The sequence below is a fragment of the Oryctolagus cuniculus genome, chromosome 7, assembly GCF_051225735.1.
Source record: "Oryctolagus cuniculus isolate XC-2025 breed Fujian yellow rabbit chromosome 7, ASM5122573v1, whole genome shotgun sequence".
Classification (NCBI taxonomy): Eukaryota; Metazoa; Chordata; class Mammalia; order Lagomorpha; family Leporidae; genus Oryctolagus; species Oryctolagus cuniculus.
The window spans coordinates 146140568-146156950 of record NC_142873.1 but is presented as its reverse complement, the minus strand read 5'-3'; the positions used below and the strand labels follow the sequence as shown (position 1 = coordinate 146156950).

Sequence of the window (16383 nt, the reverse complement as noted above, 5' to 3'; positions counted from 1 at the left end):
ATCTCTTCTCACCACCCTCCAGGGCTCTAGTGTGCAAGGACAGTGAGAGAGGCTCGGTGTGGCAGAGAGAGCCTCTCATTTGCAACCCCCAGCTGTCTTGCAGGAATTTGAACTGACAGTGAAGCTCTACCTGCGTTGAGATGCACGTGACTTGTGACTTCCAGCTGATGAAAGCCCCGGCTTTCTGGCCTCAGGTCTCCTCCATCCTACAGGAGGACGCTTTAGCAGAGAACACGATCAGGAAAAGCGAGTACGCGATCATCAGATCAGACAAGACAGAGGCCACCCAGAGCAGGAGGAGCCGTGATGGGAGGGGGCGTGGAGGGCTTCCAGGCTGGCAGTGTGTTTTTCTTGGCCTGGGTAGCTTACAGTGGTTTATTGTTTATCTACTACACAATTTTTTAAAATCGAAATACATTAGCACTTGAGAAGGGATTGGAAATGAGAGCAAAATCTGATTCCCTCTTCTTTTTTTTTTTTTTTTTTTCCAGGATTCATTTGATTACTTGAAAGGCAGAGTTACAGAGATAGAGTAAAAAAATCTTCCAGTGCTTCCCAAATGGCCACAAAGGCCTGGTTGGGCTAGCCCGAAGTCAGGAGCCAGGAACTCGATCAGGGTCTCCCACGTGGATGGCGGGAGCTCACCTCTGCTTTGCCAGGTGCATTAGCAGGAAGTCGGATCAGAAGTGGAGCAGCCGGGACTGGAACCAGCGCCTGTATGGGACGCTGGTGTCTCAGGCAGCGGCTTAACCTGCTGTGCCATAACGCCAGCTAAAACTTGATTCCTCAAAAGTCAAAGAGAGGGACTGAGTTAGTCTTAGAAAAACTTCCAGAAGCGAAAACAGACCGAGGTGGGAGAGTTTCAAGCACTTTCTAAGCGTGAGTTCCATAGGAGAGGAGCGCTGGAGGATGTCACGTGAATGCTGGGTTAAATATTCAATTCACAAAAGGAAAAAAAAAAAAAAGAACAACAAGAAGGAGGAGGAGGAGGAAGAGGAGGAGGAAGAGAGGGAGGAGGAGGCGGTCAGGAGCTGTCCGGATCGGGATCAGGCAGTTGTTCCAGCACTGCGGATTGTGTGGTCCTCGTCCCGAGCGAAGGTGCTTCCTGTGTGACGGGCCTGCTCAGAGTCCCCTTCCTGGCAGCCTTGTTCGGCAGGTCTGCGGTGCTCCCTGAGCGGGGAGGGCCGCACCGCATCAGCCCTAGCGAATGGCTGCCTCCCAGGCGCAGGCTCTTGGCCCCCTGCCCACTGAGAGCCTCACACCACTGTGGCCGCTCCACAGTGCAGGGGTCTGCCCTGGCCTTCCCTACAGAAAGTCCGGTTCCAATACCCGACATGGGGTCTGTGTGAGGAGAACGGCAGCAGCTCCGGCTCCCTTGCCTGACCCCACCAGAGCGTGGAGCCGCTGGGGCACCACACAGGTCGGGGAGTCACCAGCTTCCCGAGGGGCCGAGTGACACCACCTGGAAGTGCAGTCCTCTCATGAACTGTTTAGAATAAGATTGTGTGTGCATGTGTGTTTTAAAGATTTATTTTATTTATTTGAAAGGTAGAGTTACAGAGAGGGAGAGCAGAGGGATCCATCTTCCATTTGTTGGTTCACTCCCCAAATGGCCCCAGTGGCCAGAGCTGGACCAATCTAAGGCCTTGGAGGGGAGCTGGCACTGTGGTGTGGTGGGCCAAAGCCTCTGCCTGTGGTACCAGCATCCCATATGGGTGCCGGTTCGAGTCCTGGCTGCTCCTCTTCTGATGCAGCTCTCTGCTATGGCCATGCTTGGGCCCCTGCACCCTCATGGGAGACCCAGAAGAAGCTCCTGGCTCCTGGCTTCGGATCAGCACAGCTCTGGCCATTGCGGTCATTTGTGTAGTGAACCAGCGGCTGGAAGACCTCTCTCTCTATCTTTTTCTGTGCATCTGTCTCTCTGTAACTCTGCCTTTCAAATAAATAAATTAAAAAAAAAAAAAAAAAAGCCAGGAGTCAGGAGCTTCTTCTGGTTATCGCATGTGGGTGCAGAGGTCCAAGCACTTGGGCCATCTTCTACTGTTTTCTCAGGCCATAGCAGGGACCTGGATCAGAAGAGGAACAGCCGGGACCCGAGCTGGCACCCCAGGGGTGCCAGCGACGCAGGTGGTGGCTTTACCTGCTATGCCACAATGCTGGCCCCCTGCTTGTGTGTTTTGAAGATTCATTTTACTTTTTTGAAAGGCAGAGCTACGAGAGAGAGAGAGAGAGAGAGAGAGAGAAGTATCTTCTGTCTTCTGGTTCACTCCCCATTTGGCCACAATGGCTTGGGGCTGGGGCTGGCTGAAGCAGGAAGGTGGAACTTCATCCAAGACTCCTATATGAATGATAAGTGCACAAGACAAGTCCTCGGGCCATTGTCTGCTGCCTTCCCAGGTCAGAAGTGAAGCAGTCAGGACTTGAACCCAGCACACATATGGGATGCCACCAGTGTTGCAGGTAGTAGCCCAACCCACTGCACCACAACACAGGCTGCCACGTTCCGGTTTTTGGTGACCTTCTCAGGAGTGTGCCACCCGTGGCGGAGTTGGTGAAGCCGGGCCAGCTCAGTTACGCAACACCTCACACTGGCTCCTTGCTCCCCTTCTCCTTCCCTCTGTCTGCCCCGGGACTGTACCTCCACCAAAGCCTCGCAACTTGCCCTGAGGCTCTGTCTCCGGATGGACGCTGAGCGCAACACACTAAACCTGTTTTTGGAGGCGCATCTCAAGGCCAGTTTTCCATGGAGCTCACACCGGGAAGTGCTTTGCTGGGACGGAGCCCTAGCCCTGCCAGTGCCTTCTCCCACCTGCCAGGCCTCTGTTCATGCACCCCGAGTTCTCTCCAGAAAGAGAGGTAGAATGAACCTCCGAGACCTCCATAATAACAGGAAGAGAGCATTGCGCGTTTATTGAAACGACAGACAGCACAAAAGCCAGTGCCCGCCCGCAGCTCGGGGATGGCCCTGAAATACAGTACATTTTCCCGGTCTGGGCCTGCAGGTGCCCCCAGGCCCCCCACCAAGGAGAGGAAGTGGGCAGCTCTGTCGACCTGGCTTCCTTCCCCTCTGTCTGACATGGCCAGTCACGCCGTGACCAGGCATTATCATACAAAAATTCCTGTACAAAAGCACCAAATTGGCATACGTATACAAGTATATACAAAAAAGTCACATTGTAAAAATGTACAAAATCTTCCATTTTGCACCAACATAAGAAAGTGTCCTGTGTGGTGGTTTCAAGCACGTTTCCAATCCGGGTTCAGTGGCTGCTGGACACAGTTGGGGGGGGTCCTACCTACTCCCTGCTCTCTGAGCAGAGAAGACCTCCCCCCCCACCCCTCCCACCCTGGGCCTGCCACCTAGGCCCCTGGCCCATTCCCACCCTCCCCAGTCTCTGCATCTCCAGCGTCTCTCCTCCTCCAGCTCCTTACTGGTGTCCTGCAGGAAAGAAAAGACACAGAGGCACTGGTGAGACAGTGATGCCGGGGCCCTGGGCTTAGCAGCCCACGGTGGTCCCTCCTCTTGACACCACAGTGGAGTTCAGCTGCCTGAACACTCTGACTTCTGACATCCAGGCTGAAACTATGAAACACTGTTGGATATCTTTCAGCAGGACCGGAATTTAGTTCTAACAACTACTGCTTGAAAAATAACATGAGCAAGCACACCCTTCCTAGGCGCCAGACACCAGGCTAGGGGTGACCGATTTACTCCCTGCTATAACCTTTTGAGGTCCATGGGGCCATCGAGCCCCCACGCACAGAAGGGTAGTCCCGGACTCTCAGATCACACAGCTGGCCCTTGGCGGAGCTGCAATTCAGAGCCCGGACTCTCATCCCAACTCTGCGAGACTGGTGAGCTCAGGGCCCGGCAGACTCTGAAGCAGGCAGCTTTGATGGGGGTGGGACAGAGTGCAGTAGCAGGGAGCTTGTCTAACTTAAAGGGGAAGGCCACCACCCAGAGCCAGCTCTCTGGGATGAGGGTGAACCTCAACTCCAACAATGTCTGCTCTTTCCAAATTTTTCTATGAAGTGGGAATATTCAGATTCTTAGTTTAAATCTGCTTCTCTTTTAATCCTTTAAAAAGCAATCTCTTAATTTAAAAAATGCTAGCAACTAATTTTAAGAAACTTTTAACAGGGACTGGCATTGTAACATAGCAGGTAAAGCTACCTCCTGCAATGCTAGCACCCCCTCTGGGTGCTGGTTCATGTCCCAGCTGCTCCACTCCCAATCCAGCTCCCTGCTGAAGTGCCTGGGAAAAGCAGTGAAAGATGGCCCAAGTGCCTGGGTCCCTGCCCCCCACATGGGAGACCTGGAAGAAGCTTCTGGCTCCTGGCTTTGGCCTGGCCCAGCTCCAGTTGTGACCATCTGGAGACCGAACCAGCAGATGGAAGATCTCTCTGTCTCTCCCTCTCTGTACCTCTGACTTTCAAATACATAAATAAATCTTTAAAAAAAAAAAAGTTTAAACACTAATGGCCAAAAAAAAAAAAAAAAAAAAAAGCCACTAATGGCCAAAAAGAAAGCCCTCCATGGGCCCAGCCTCTCTAGTGAGACCCCAGTCTTTCACCTTTGACCTCTGTTTGGCACTTGCCGGTTAGGAAGCTTATTTAGATGTAAAACGGGATGCTTTTGATTATGCAAAGTTGGGGATTTTTTTTCCCTCTAAAGGTAAGGAGACAGGACTTTAAGAGAATGCATGCTGGGAGCCCCAGTGTCCAGCGCGGCACCTGGTGCACAGTGGCCTTCTCACTCTGCTGTGGGGTGAGGGGATGAATGAATGAATGAATGAATGAAGGAGGATGGATTTCTTACCTTCTTCCTTCCCTGCTGAGGACTGTTCTTCGTCCTGATCGTCTTCTTCCTCCAGGAACTCATCTTCTTCCTCATCTGGGATAAAGAACAAGCCGGTGAGGGTGGGCTAGCTCCTCAACACCCAGCACGTGCTGTCCACGGGTGTGCAAGAGAGGGGCTGGCCCCCGCCGCGCTGCACCTGCCTCTCCCTGCACTCCCCTGTGCCCGTGCAGCTGCAGCACCTGTCGCCTGCCCCGCCCGTGGGCAGAGAGGACTCTGGCTGTGCACTTTGTACTTAGCACATCGCCCAGGTAGACAAACACACACACACCCCACCCCACACCCGCGGAGAGCAGGACCAAACAGCTCCATTCGCAGGGTCAGAGTCCTTGTCCCTGGGGAATCCGCTCAGCCCTTGAAGCCGGCTTGCTCAGCACCCTGCTCCGTTTTCCTCATTCCTTAGCCTCCGCAGGGGCCACACGGGGTGGGGAGCACGCAGGGGCCATCAGTGCTCCATTGCTCCCTGAAGCTGAGCAACAGTGTAGACGGGCGACAGAGCTGCAGCCTGGGTCCCGTTTCCCACCCTTCAAGTTCTACTGGCAGGGAACAGGCCCTTTCCCCACCCCTGCCCCAAGCCACCTCCTTAGTCCTGGGGAACCCTGGGAGGGGTCACCATGGTCACAGCATTTTCTCCAAAACAACTGCCTGAATGCCAGCCAAGTACCTGGGATCAGAGATAGCCCAGGGAGCTGTGTGGTTGTCGACCGACTCACTGATCACAGTCACTTACAACAGCGTTTGCTGAGCGCTCACTGCGGGATGGGATGCGCAGTGTCCTGGGAGCCTCCCTGGAAGCTTGAGAGCTGGCGGGAATGCACGCGGGCCGCTCACCAGCCGCGCCGCCCTGCCCATTACTCACTCTCTCTGGGCTTCGGTCTCCCCGGCTATGAAATGGGGACGATGAAGAACCTATCTTACGCAGTTTATCGCATGGCGGAGTTTACGTCAAGGGCTCCGTGCCTGGGATGTGGACATGGCAACAATGGTAGCTGTTGGTCCTCTCCCCATTTCACCTTTGAGGAAACTGAGGCTCAGAGAGATTACGCAGGGCAGCACAGATCTTCGCGGTATTGGGTTCACGCAGAGTGACCCACTCGCGAATGTCAGCCCAGGGAGGCCAGCGTGGAGCACGCCCTGCAGCCAGAGGTGTGCCCAAGGCCACAGGGATCGCAGCTTTGTTCCTCCCCAGGCGTGTGTCTGGGGTTCAGGAGTGGAATCCATGAAGGGGGCACCGAGAGGCCTTTCTCTTTCTCACTTGGTCCCTGCTCCTGCACACCTCTGCCTCCTCCCCCCCCTCCCCTGGTCATTGCCTCTCGGACCAATGGGTCACGTAGCAGAATCGCATCGGCCCTCGCTCTGTTGCTCAAAAGCTGTATTACAGCTCTAGAAACTTCAGCACTAACATGTTTGCTCTTTATCTGGTTCCCTAATTTCCCCCCTTATTGTTTCAGTTACATTATTAAAATTCTTACAGGCACTCTGTGGAAAAGGCATTATGAAGAGAAAGGAAGACACTGTAGCGAGGCGACACTTGGAAGCTGAGGCTGAGGCTGGCTGTAGGCAGTAACTCCTAGACATCTCAGACCCCACAAAACCCTTCTGCAGCAATGTCTGCGACAATACCAACCAATCATTATTGGAGAGCTCACTTCGCAAAATGTTTACTTGTTTATTTTTATTTCAGAAGCAGAGAGAGAGGGAGAAACAGAGACAGAGAGAACTCCCATCTGCTAGTTCACTTCTCAAGTGCCTGCAGTAGGCGGGGCTGGGCCAGGTCAAAGCCAGGAGCTGCGGACTCAGTCCAGGTCCCCCATGTGGGTGGCAGAGACCCAAGTACTTAAGCCGTCATCTACTGCCTCACAGGGGGCACGCTAGCAAGAAGAGCCAGGACCCAAACCCAGGCTCTCCAATAAAGGATGCAGGCATCCCAAGCTGTGTCTTGGCAAATACCTGGCCTGCTCCGTGGGGCACGGTTAGCCTAATTATTTTATTTTATTTTATTTTATTTTATTTTATTTTATTTTATTGAGAGGCAGACAGAGCTCCTATCCACTGGCCTACTCCTCAAATACCCACAATAACCCCCAAACCAGGACCAAAGTCGGGAGCCAGGAACCCAATCCAGGTCTCCCACAGGGTGGCAGGAACCCAATCACTTGGACCATTACTGCTGCCTCCCAGAGTCTGCTTTAGCAGGAAGCTGGAGTCGGGAGCTGGAGCTGGAACTCGAACCCAGGCCCTCCAGTGTGGGCTGCAGGTGTCCCAACCCCTAAGCCGAATGCCCACACCTGACCTAATTTCTAAAATTAGGCTACGAAGCACAGAGAGGTGGATGGCCAGCACCAGGATTTGAACTCAGGTCTGTCTGATTGCAGACCCTGGGCTCTTCCCATGATGCTTCGCACCATGGATCTGTACATCAGTCACAGAGCTATGCTTGTGCTCCAGGCACGGTGCGAGGCTCTGGTTCATCCAGAAGTTGCCTGCATGAGTCAGGTGAAATCTGGGGCTCTTTGGTAGTCCATCTGCCTCCCTAAGGGGCTCAGTGGGAGGAATGCTGGCTGTCAGGGGCCAAGCAAGTTAAACAGCCAAATGGAGCCATCACTTTACCTGTCCCAAAGTCGATGGCCCTCAGGGCGTCTGCTATGTGCTCCAAGTCCAAGGTGAAGTAGTCCATGTTTTCAAAGCCCTGCTCTGTCTTCCCCAGCTGGCAACCCTTGGAAGCTTCCACAATGCTGTGGGCGAGACAGAGATGGAGCTGTGATCTCAGGGCTCAGGACAGGAAGGGCAGTCTTAGCTCCAACACCCCGGGTGCATGAGCTGTGCCCACCCCCTACTGCCTGCCACCCAGAGGCCCCCAGCCAGGAGGCAGTGCCCCCTCTCCAGTCTCAAGTAGAACAGTAGGGACACCAAGACCAGGATATCCAGGCTAGGGTAAGACCCTCACCACAGACCTAACGCACTGGGGCAGGGTGTGGGGCATCGGACAGAAGTCAGAGACCCTGCTGGGAGCTGGGGGCTTGGGTCACAGCCCCTGGGCAGACACTGACCTTTTGATGAGTTGCTTGGCACTCTGTGGAGGGGGGAGAGAGAACAAAGGGTTAGGATTGCCAAAAAAGCAGGAACTCAGCCCAAGGGACCCGGTGTTGGAGATGGACACCTGGTGCCATTCCCTACCCACTTCTGCCCTGCTCCCCACCCGGGGCTGCTAGAAGCTGGATTCTCTCCATTGGTTCACGGTCTGCACAGGCCTTGGTCATCACTCTAGAAACAACACCCCCACACACCCTGTGCATGCACACCCTGCCCTGCCGTCTGGGTGGGAGCTTGGTTCTGGGCCTCAGCTCAAAGCCTGCTAAATCCTGAAATCGCCAAGATGAGAATCCTATCGCAGGCACCCCCCCGTACCCAGCATTTGGCACAAAGGCTGGCCCACGAAAGTTTTTACTGAACTGAACTCTGAGTCTTAGAGCCGGGCCTTCTCTGTCTTCCCCAGCAAGAACTTGCGGGGTGCAGCCGTGCCGCCTCCTCGTCCCCTGGCCTGCAGCAAGCCGTCACTCAGTAGTCTATGTGGGGCAAGCCCTTGGTGGCTGGAAAAGCCATTTCATTAGCATCCTCTTATTTCATCTTCATAAAATCAGCAAGAGAAAGGTGGGGAGCGCTGCGTGCCCATTTTACAGATAGGAAAGCCGAGACTCCCAGCGTTGTAGAGGGCTTGTCTAGGGGCACATAAGTGGTCGGTGGAGGTGCACAAGCAGAACCTTAGACAGCACCCCTCCTAGCCTCGCTCACCATGAGGAAGGTGGCCCCGCCAGGCTCGTCCAGGGACTGGATGGCCGTCTCCACCAGCTTCGTGGACTTGTCGAGCTGCTCCCGGTACTGCAGGATGAGGGCCTCCAGGAAGCTGAGCTTCCCCTCCTGCTCCTGCGTGATGCGCTGCAGCAGCTCACTCTTCTTCTCGTCCAGGACGGTGTACAGGACGTCGAACTTGCGGCTCAGCTCCTCTTTCACGCGGTGGCTGTTCTCCTGGGGGACAGCAACATCGCCGTCACGCCCGTGGGGTCCTTGCTCCCCACCCCAGCACTCTCTTCCTGGGACTGGTGAAGAGATCTCCCTACCGCCCCCTTTCACGGAAGAGGAGACAAAGGCTTCACCAGAAGCCGGCAGCTATGAGGTGCCACGGCCAGCCGCGTAACACGTGGAGGCTGGTGCCATGGAGACAGCTGCCCCTTCTTCACAACAAGGGACTCTGGGGTCACGTGGCAGCACAGACCCTGGGCCCTTGGTGTGCCCCACGTCACACTCGTCCCTCCCTCCATTCTAGGGCCAAGTCTGGATCGGGCAGCTGCGCGCCATGGGGCCCTGGAAGAGGTGGGAGGGCAGCCCTGCCCCCGGCAGCCGCCTCACCCAACTCGGATGCTCTGTCCCGGCTTTCTTTCCTGAAGAATGGGCACAATCCTAGCCAGCTCGTCGGCCTGGGAGCCGCTGGTGGGTGATCACAGAGCTCCACCCCCTCCTCTCAGTGCGCCTTCGTGCCCCTGTCTCTCCTCCAGGTCCCCTCTCAGGGCCAGAGGAACCTCCCACGAGCCTTCCCGGAGCTGGAGAAGCTCCCTCCTGCCCTCCCGCCCTCCCTGAACCCCACAGCTGGGCAGCCCTGGAGCTTGTGGGGGACGCGGAGCGGAAAGCCCACCGTTTTGTGTGCACGTTAGCGTTTGAGAAGCACTGGAGAACAGGGCTGTGTGAGCTGCTAGCACTGAGCACACCCTGGGAACTACTGGCAGGACGGTCCCTGAGCTCACGGACCAAGTCTGTCTTGATCACTGCCCCTCTCCCCCATCCCCAGGGCGTGGGTCGAGGCCTGAAACCAGGCCATGCCCCAGAAACATCTGTTGAGTGCATGGATGGACCGGTGAGTCCCTTGTTCCTATCCCCACGCAGCCACCCCACGCTCCAGGCCCCAACCTCTAGTCCCAACCCAAGCATGAGCCTTCGCCGGAGAGCGGGCTGCACCGCAAGGCCTCAGCCCCAGGGCGAGGCCACTCTGTCCCCTCACCTTGGTCACTCGACAGGAGTCTTCCAGCTGGGTAATGATGGTCTGCACACGGTCATTCCCGGCCACCAGCATGGAGATGCAGTTACTCAGCTCCGTCTGCACGGGAGGAGGGGACCGGCAGGGGACGGACAGAAATAGACTCAGGACCACCTGCTCGGGTGTGGCGGCGGCCGCAGCACCCTCACCCTGCTCTGCCGGAAAAAGCCCCCGGGAGGGGTGTGGCCCCTCTTCTAGGGTGCAGCCCAGGTCTAGAGCAGAGACTGTCAAAGAAGAGCTACTGCGTCTTTTGTTTTATTGGCATAGCCCAGAGAAGGGGATTGAGCTGCCCAAAACACACAGCAAGGAACTGGCCCTTGAAGAAGGGCTTGTTCTAAGTAAATTGGGACGAAGACAAGAACTGCATGCAGAGGGTGGTGGGGGAGAGACTGGGAGCAGAGAGGGAGTGGGGAGGAGAGCAGAGGGGTGGAGCTGCAGCTGACGGCATGGGCATGCTGGGAGGGCTGCCACGGCCCTGCACCCGGGGAGAGGGCTCCCAGCTGCCTCCCGCTGCAGGGGAATGTGAAATCTGGGGCCCAGAAGTGTGGCCTGAGAGGGCCCTGGGGTCTGACTCCGCCTTTGGCCACACCCAGGTGCTTGCAAGTGGCTCTAAGTATAACCCATGAGCTCAGTCAGCGCCCCCAGGGAGGCCGCGGCTGCTGTCCCTGCAGCCGGGACAGTCCCTCCCCAGGATTATTCCTGAAAGGCCGGCTCAGCAGATCTGCCTCCTGAACCAGCAGGTCCTGCTCTGCAGGCCCAGGCTGTGGGCAGCAGCGGCTGCAGCCGGTACCTTTTGGCCCTGGAAGACGCTCTGCAGCGGGGCCACCTCGCAGGCCTGGTGGGCTCCAAACACCTTGCACATGGAGCACGTGGGCGTCTCACACGTGAGGCAGTAGATGTTGATTTTCTCGTCTTCGTGTTCCTTGCACATGGGGTGACTGCCCTTCTGCAGGGGCCGACTGAAAGGAGAACCGTCACAGGTCACGGGGGCTTTGGGGGACCGTCTCAGCCCGGCTCTGGTCACTGGAGCTCACTCCAGTTCTGTCCCTGGGCTCTCAGTGGTTGGAGGCCTCCAAACCTTTCCCTTTTTTTTTTTTTTTTTTTAAGATTTATATTAGGGGCCAGTGCTGTGGCATAGCAGGTAAAGCTGCTGCATGCAGTACCAGCATTCCATATGGGTGCTGGTTCGAGACCCGGCTGCTCTACTTCCAATCCAGCTCTCTGCTATGGCCTGGAAAAGCAGTAGAAGATGGCCCAAGTGCCTGGGCCCCTGCACCCAGGTGGGAGACCAGGAAGAAGCTCCTGGCTCCTGGCTTCTGGCTTCGGATTTGCACAGCTTCAGCCATTGCAGCCAATGAGGAGTGAACCAGCAGATGGAAGACCTCTCTTTCTCTCTCTGCCTCTCGTTCTCTCTCTGTGTAACCCTGACTTTCAAATAAAATAAATAAATCTTAAAAAAAGAGATTTATTTTGTTTGTTTGAAATGCAGAGTGACAGAGAGAAAAGGAGAGACAGAGAGACCCTCTATTCTCTGGTTTACTCCCCAAATGGCCACAATGGTTGGGGCTGATCTAGGCCAAATCCAGGAGCCAGGAGCTCCACCCAAGTCTCCCACACAGGTGCAGGAGCCCAAGCACTTGGGCCACCCTCTGCTGCCTTCCCAGGTGAATCAGCAGGGAGCTGGATCAAAAGCGGAGCAGCCAGGACTTGAACTGGCACCCATAGGGCTGCTGACACCACAGGCAGTTGTGCCAGAACACAAGCCCCAAACCTTTTCCTTTCATCCTCTGGGGACTCAAGCCCAGGGAAGCCAGTGACATCACACATGTCCCCACATCCTGGGACCCAAACTCTAGTGCTGGAGTCAGCCCCCGGCTCTGTCAGGGCAGCGGACGTTGGGGAGGATCAGCAGATGAAGAGGTTTGAAGCAGGAGGAAGCTGGGTCCCAGAGAAGTGAACTGACTTGCCCAAGGTCACCAGGCACATAAGGGCAGGGCAGGGCAGGGCAGGCCAGAGCCCGCTCGCTCTAATTATAGTCCCCATGGCTCCTGGTGGCTCCTGCTCACTGAGAGCTGGGGTGTTTATCCTAATGGCCTCACTGAATTCTGTATTTAATCCAGCAGGCTGTAACCTCCATCGGGAAACTCACCTGTTTCCTCCCTCCCAGAGTCGACAGTGTACAGTGCCTGGTGCCCAGGAGGTAGTGATTAAATACAAGTCAAAGGGCTTCACCAGTAAGCACACCATGAGGGTGTCCCCAGGTCAGGCCCTGGCCTCCAACAGCCCCATCCTTCCTAACCTGGGTTCTATTTTTTTTTTTTTTTTAAGATGTAGTTGTTTGAGGGGCAGAGCAACTGAAAGAGAGAGAGAGAGAGAGGTCTTCCATCTGCTGGTTCACTCCCCAAATGGTATGCAACAGCTAGGTCTGGACCAGGCCTAAGCCAAGAGCCAGGAGCTTCTGGGTCTCCCATGTGGGTGCAGGGGCCCAAGTACGTGGGCCATCTTCCGCTGTCTTCCCAGGCTCATGAGCTGGGAGCTGGATTGGAAACAAAGCAGCCAGGATTCGGACAGAGCTGTGATATGGTATGCTGGCACTGTAAGCGGTGGCCCAAGCCTCTGAGCCACAGTGATGGCATGTACGTTTGATTTTTTTTTTTTTTTTTGAGTCCAGATCTTACCTCCTCAACTGGCCTACATACTCATTTAGAGCCAGCGCCGTATCCACGCCACTTCTGATTCCCAAGTGTCGGATGGAGACAACTCCCTCTCAGTGTCAAGGGCTCACCTCCAACAGCCTGCACGACTGCCCACAGCCCAGCTTTCTGTCCTCCCCCCGCAGTTCTTAAAGAAGCCCCTGGCCAGACTTGTCTTCTTGCATCTTGCCGCCCAGGGCCTGCATGCTGGTAGGGGTCTCCCGGCCCTGGGAGAGGAGCCCTGGGGCCAGCAGTGGTGCACAGAGACAAGCTGTGACCCCTGACCCTTGGGTGCCCATCCTTCCCTCTGGCTTCCGTCCAGACCGTTGGAGCAAGTTGCTTGGCTCCTCTGGGTTTGGTTTCCTCCGACAGGAGGAAGAATTGCCGAAGCTCTCTGCGGGAACAGGAAGTGCCCAGCACAGAGCAGAGCCCCAGGAAAGCGCAGCGGCTGTGACGCTCCTCCCCTTGGAGAGGCCTCAGGGGCTCCGACACAGCGCGCTCAGCGGAGGTGCTCCCCGAGGGGGCTGGTATTCCCATGCAATACAGATTGGACTACTTTTATAGCGACCCACAGCCCGTGTGCATCCTGTAGCCACAATCTAGACCAGCGGTGAGGAATATGCACCAGGCACAGGCACTGAGCCCGGCATTCGGGACACCTGCTCCCCCTAGCTGAGTTCTCAGGTGGATCCTCGGCTCCAGCTCCTGACGCGGGCTCCTACGATGCAGACCCGGGAAGCTGTGCTGATGACTCAAGTAATTGGGCTCCTGCCACCCACGTAGGAGACCCAGATTAAGTTCTGGGCTCCCAGATTCAGCTCCAACTCAGCCCCCGCTGGGCATTTCACGCATGAACCAGCAGATGGGAATGTGTTCTCTCTCTCTCTCTCAAATAAATACATTATTTTTAAAACGAAAAAAGCACATTCACCATGGAGTCAGTCACACCTTCTCTCTTCTAGCTGTGTGGCCTTGGGAAAATCTCCGACCCTCTCTGAGCCTCCGTTTCCTTATAGGAAAATGGAGCTGCGAATGCCTCACAGAGTGACTGAGACAGGAAGTACTCCGGACAGTGCCTGAGCACAGCGTGTGCTCAGGGAGCACTTGACTGTGTCACATTGCCCATCGGTGTCCTAGCCCACAGTCACAGCCACGCTTCGGCCACTTAATGCATTAACAACGGGGCAGAGCGGCCATCACAGGCCCCAGGCCAGGGCTCTTCCTCCGCGGGCATGGTTGGCAGCACCTCTGGGCAGGCCACTGCCTGCTGCCACGTGCTTGGTGGAGGTTTTAGACCAAAAAGGCTGTGAGGTCAGCAGCTGGGAGTGGTGTCAGGATGTCCTCATTTGTACCGCTCTCCCGGCAGCGGCTGTGTCTCCAGCCGGCCCCACCACTCACAGATGCTGCCTCTCTTATTAACAGGGAGACTCAGCACCCGATGGGCCAGGCTCAGCCCCAGCTCGCCCCCTTCTCGGCTGGGAAGCCTTGAGTCACTGACTTGGCTTCTTGGGGATTACAGAAGTCCCTCCCGGTCTACAGGGTGGCTGCGAGGCAGGCAGAGCCTCCCCAGGGCTGGCAAGGGAGACAATGTAGCCATCGCTGCAGCTCCTGGCTATGTTGTCACTGGGCACTCTCCCTGCCCAGCCGGCCACCTCACAGGTCCCAGGCCTGTCCCTCCCTCTCGCTTCCCATCTCCCCCGGCAGTGCAGCCCGAGGGGTCCCTAGTGGCGGGTTCTGGGGGCAGGGTCTCGGGGCCGGCGAGCTGACCTGGAGCACTCTTGCTTGTAGATGTCAATGATGTTCTCCACCAGCAGGTTCCTCTGCAGCCCGTACACGCCGTGCCGGTCCATGACCACCTCGTGGCGGCAGGACGGGCAGCGGAAACGGCCGCCGGACATGGACACCGTGCCGCTCCGGTTGGTCCAGTAAGGATTTGCGGCCTGCGGTGGCCAAGGTAGAGGTGAGGCCAGTGCTCCCTCCTCAGCCCCTTCCCTCTTGAGTCTCTCCCGCTCTTGAGGTGAGAACAGACCCCTGCCCGGAGAGCCCCCGAGCAGTCAGCAGGCCTGGCTTCCGTCTCTGCCTGACCCTGGGCAGTGACTTTCTCTCTCAAAACCTCAGTTTGCCCACTCAAGAAATGGGTGCTATAATTAGGGCAAAGGTGAAGCAGTGAAGGGGCATTGGAGACGGTGCTCCTGGGGACCGCTGGGTCCTGCCTGCCTGCCAGACCTCCCTAGAGCCCCTCCGGCTCCCACCTTGAAGAGGACAGCCTCGGTGGGGGGGCCCTCTAGGCCTCGTGCCTGCCCGTCCCCCTCCTCCCACAGCTCCGGGCCCCCTGCCACTGTGGCGCTGGCCGGGCCCCAGGGGTCTGGTTTCTCTCCCCTCTCTGCCTGCCTCCCCCTTATCACTTGAGGCATTTGACTCTCAGTCCTCAGCGGGCCCAGGGCAGGCGGGGGAGCTGTGGACAGGCTGGGAGGGACACATGCGTCATGGAGAGGCAGCGGGGCCGCCAGAGCCACCGCCCCAGCCCCAGCCCAGGCCAGAGGCCTCCACAGGGGATCACTCGGAAGCGGAAAGAATCAGCTCGCATTGCAGGGCCTTCGGCTAAGAGCAAAGGGCCGCCGAGTTGCCGCCCAGGGACCCAGGAGCGGCCATGGCCAGCACCGACCTGGAAGATGTCGTTGGCACACTTGCGGCAGAGGTTGTGCTGACACGGCAGGATGACCACCGGCTTGGTGAACATCTCCAGGCAGATGGGACAGATCAGCTGCTTCTCCAGGTTCTCCATGGGGCTGCCATCCTGGATCAGGCCCGACTTGTAATCCATAACGTTGGGGTGGCTGCCTCCTCCACCTGCTGGCTCCGGAGACCTGTGCCTTTGTCACAAACACCCGCTCGGAATCTCTCGGCCTTCTTCTCCCCGCGTCTGAATTCTGTCCGGGACTGGGGCCCCTCTGGTATTTATAGCTGGGTCTCGGTCACATGAGCCCGGGAGGGGACCAGCTGAGCATTCCGATGCCAAGTGCGCGGTGGGGCTTGAGTTTCTTCCAAGCCTGGGAGACGCGGCCCTCTCAGATCACACGCAAGCCTGAGCAATCGCTGTTCCCCGGGCATGGGGGGTCGAAAACAAGAACAACCTGTTCGGAGGCAGCCTGGCGGGGGCATGGGTACCCAGAGTTCCCTCCAGAAACTGGGTCCCCCTAGCTAGGCTGCTGGGCCAGGGATGGGATCCAGGGAGGGGACCTCGGGGATTCAGGGGTTCATAGTCACTGTCCCCCTCATTAACGTAAATCAGTGCCTGCCACTCCCCTGGAGTCCTGGGCAGCTCTCAAGATAAGGGACAGGGCCGCCCCTCTCTGAGCCTCGCACCTGAGCCCAGCGTCTCATGTAGACAGGGGAGGCCCCACCCGGGGTGTCTGTCTCCCTCTCTTGGCCACTTATTCCCCTTAACGCTGAAAGGGCTCCCTTGAGTCCAGTCCCCTCATTCTATAGAGTTTGAAATGAGTCCCAGCAAAGAGAAGACTTTACACTTCCTAGCAGCAAAGCCAGGAACCTTATCCACACACCAGACATTCTTCAGTGCAGCAGGGACCAAGGTGACAGGCAGAGGAGCGGTCTCCTGCCCTGGGATGTGCACAGCCCAGGAAGGAGCAGAGGGGAGCAGCTCTTATGGAAACCCCGCCTGGACGCTCAGCACTGGCCGGAAGGCTCCCCTGGGTCTCGGCACACATTTTCAATTTTACTCC

At 56.9% G+C, this 16383-nt stretch overlaps 1 protein-coding gene across 1 annotated transcript; it reads right to left on the bottom strand.

Annotated features, from left to right (window-relative positions):
* Positions 1 to 2884: 2884 nt before the first annotated feature.
* TRIM63 (tripartite motif containing 63) lies at positions 2885 to 15763 on the bottom strand. The gene is made up of 9 exons (XM_051856858.3): positions 15306 to 15763; positions 14408 to 14580; positions 10738 to 10906; positions 9912 to 10007; positions 8651 to 8884; positions 7909 to 7931; positions 7469 to 7593; positions 4820 to 4894; positions 2885 to 3439 (listed from the first exon to the last, which is right to left on the bottom strand). The coding sequence occupies exons 1-9, from the start codon at positions 15462 to 15464 to the stop codon at positions 3429 to 3431; spliced, it is 1065 nt and encodes a 354-aa protein (XP_051712818.1). The 5' UTR covers positions 15465 to 15763; the 3' UTR covers positions 2885 to 3428.
* Positions 15764 to 16383: the final 620 nt, after the last annotated feature.

Coding starts and splice junctions, on each gene's coding strand:
- TRIM63 (XM_051856858.3), bottom strand. CDS start 15,464: ATGGATTACAAGTCGGGCCTGATCCAGGATGGCAGCCCCATGGAGAAC. Junction 14,581..15,305: donor GTGCCAACGACATCTTCCAG/GTCGGTGCTGGC, acceptor TGGCCACCGCAG/GCCGCAAATCCTTACTGGAC. Junction 4,895..7,468: donor GGCCATCGACTTTGGGACAG/GTAAAGTGATGG, acceptor TCTTTATCCCAG/ATGAGGAAGAAGATGAGTTC.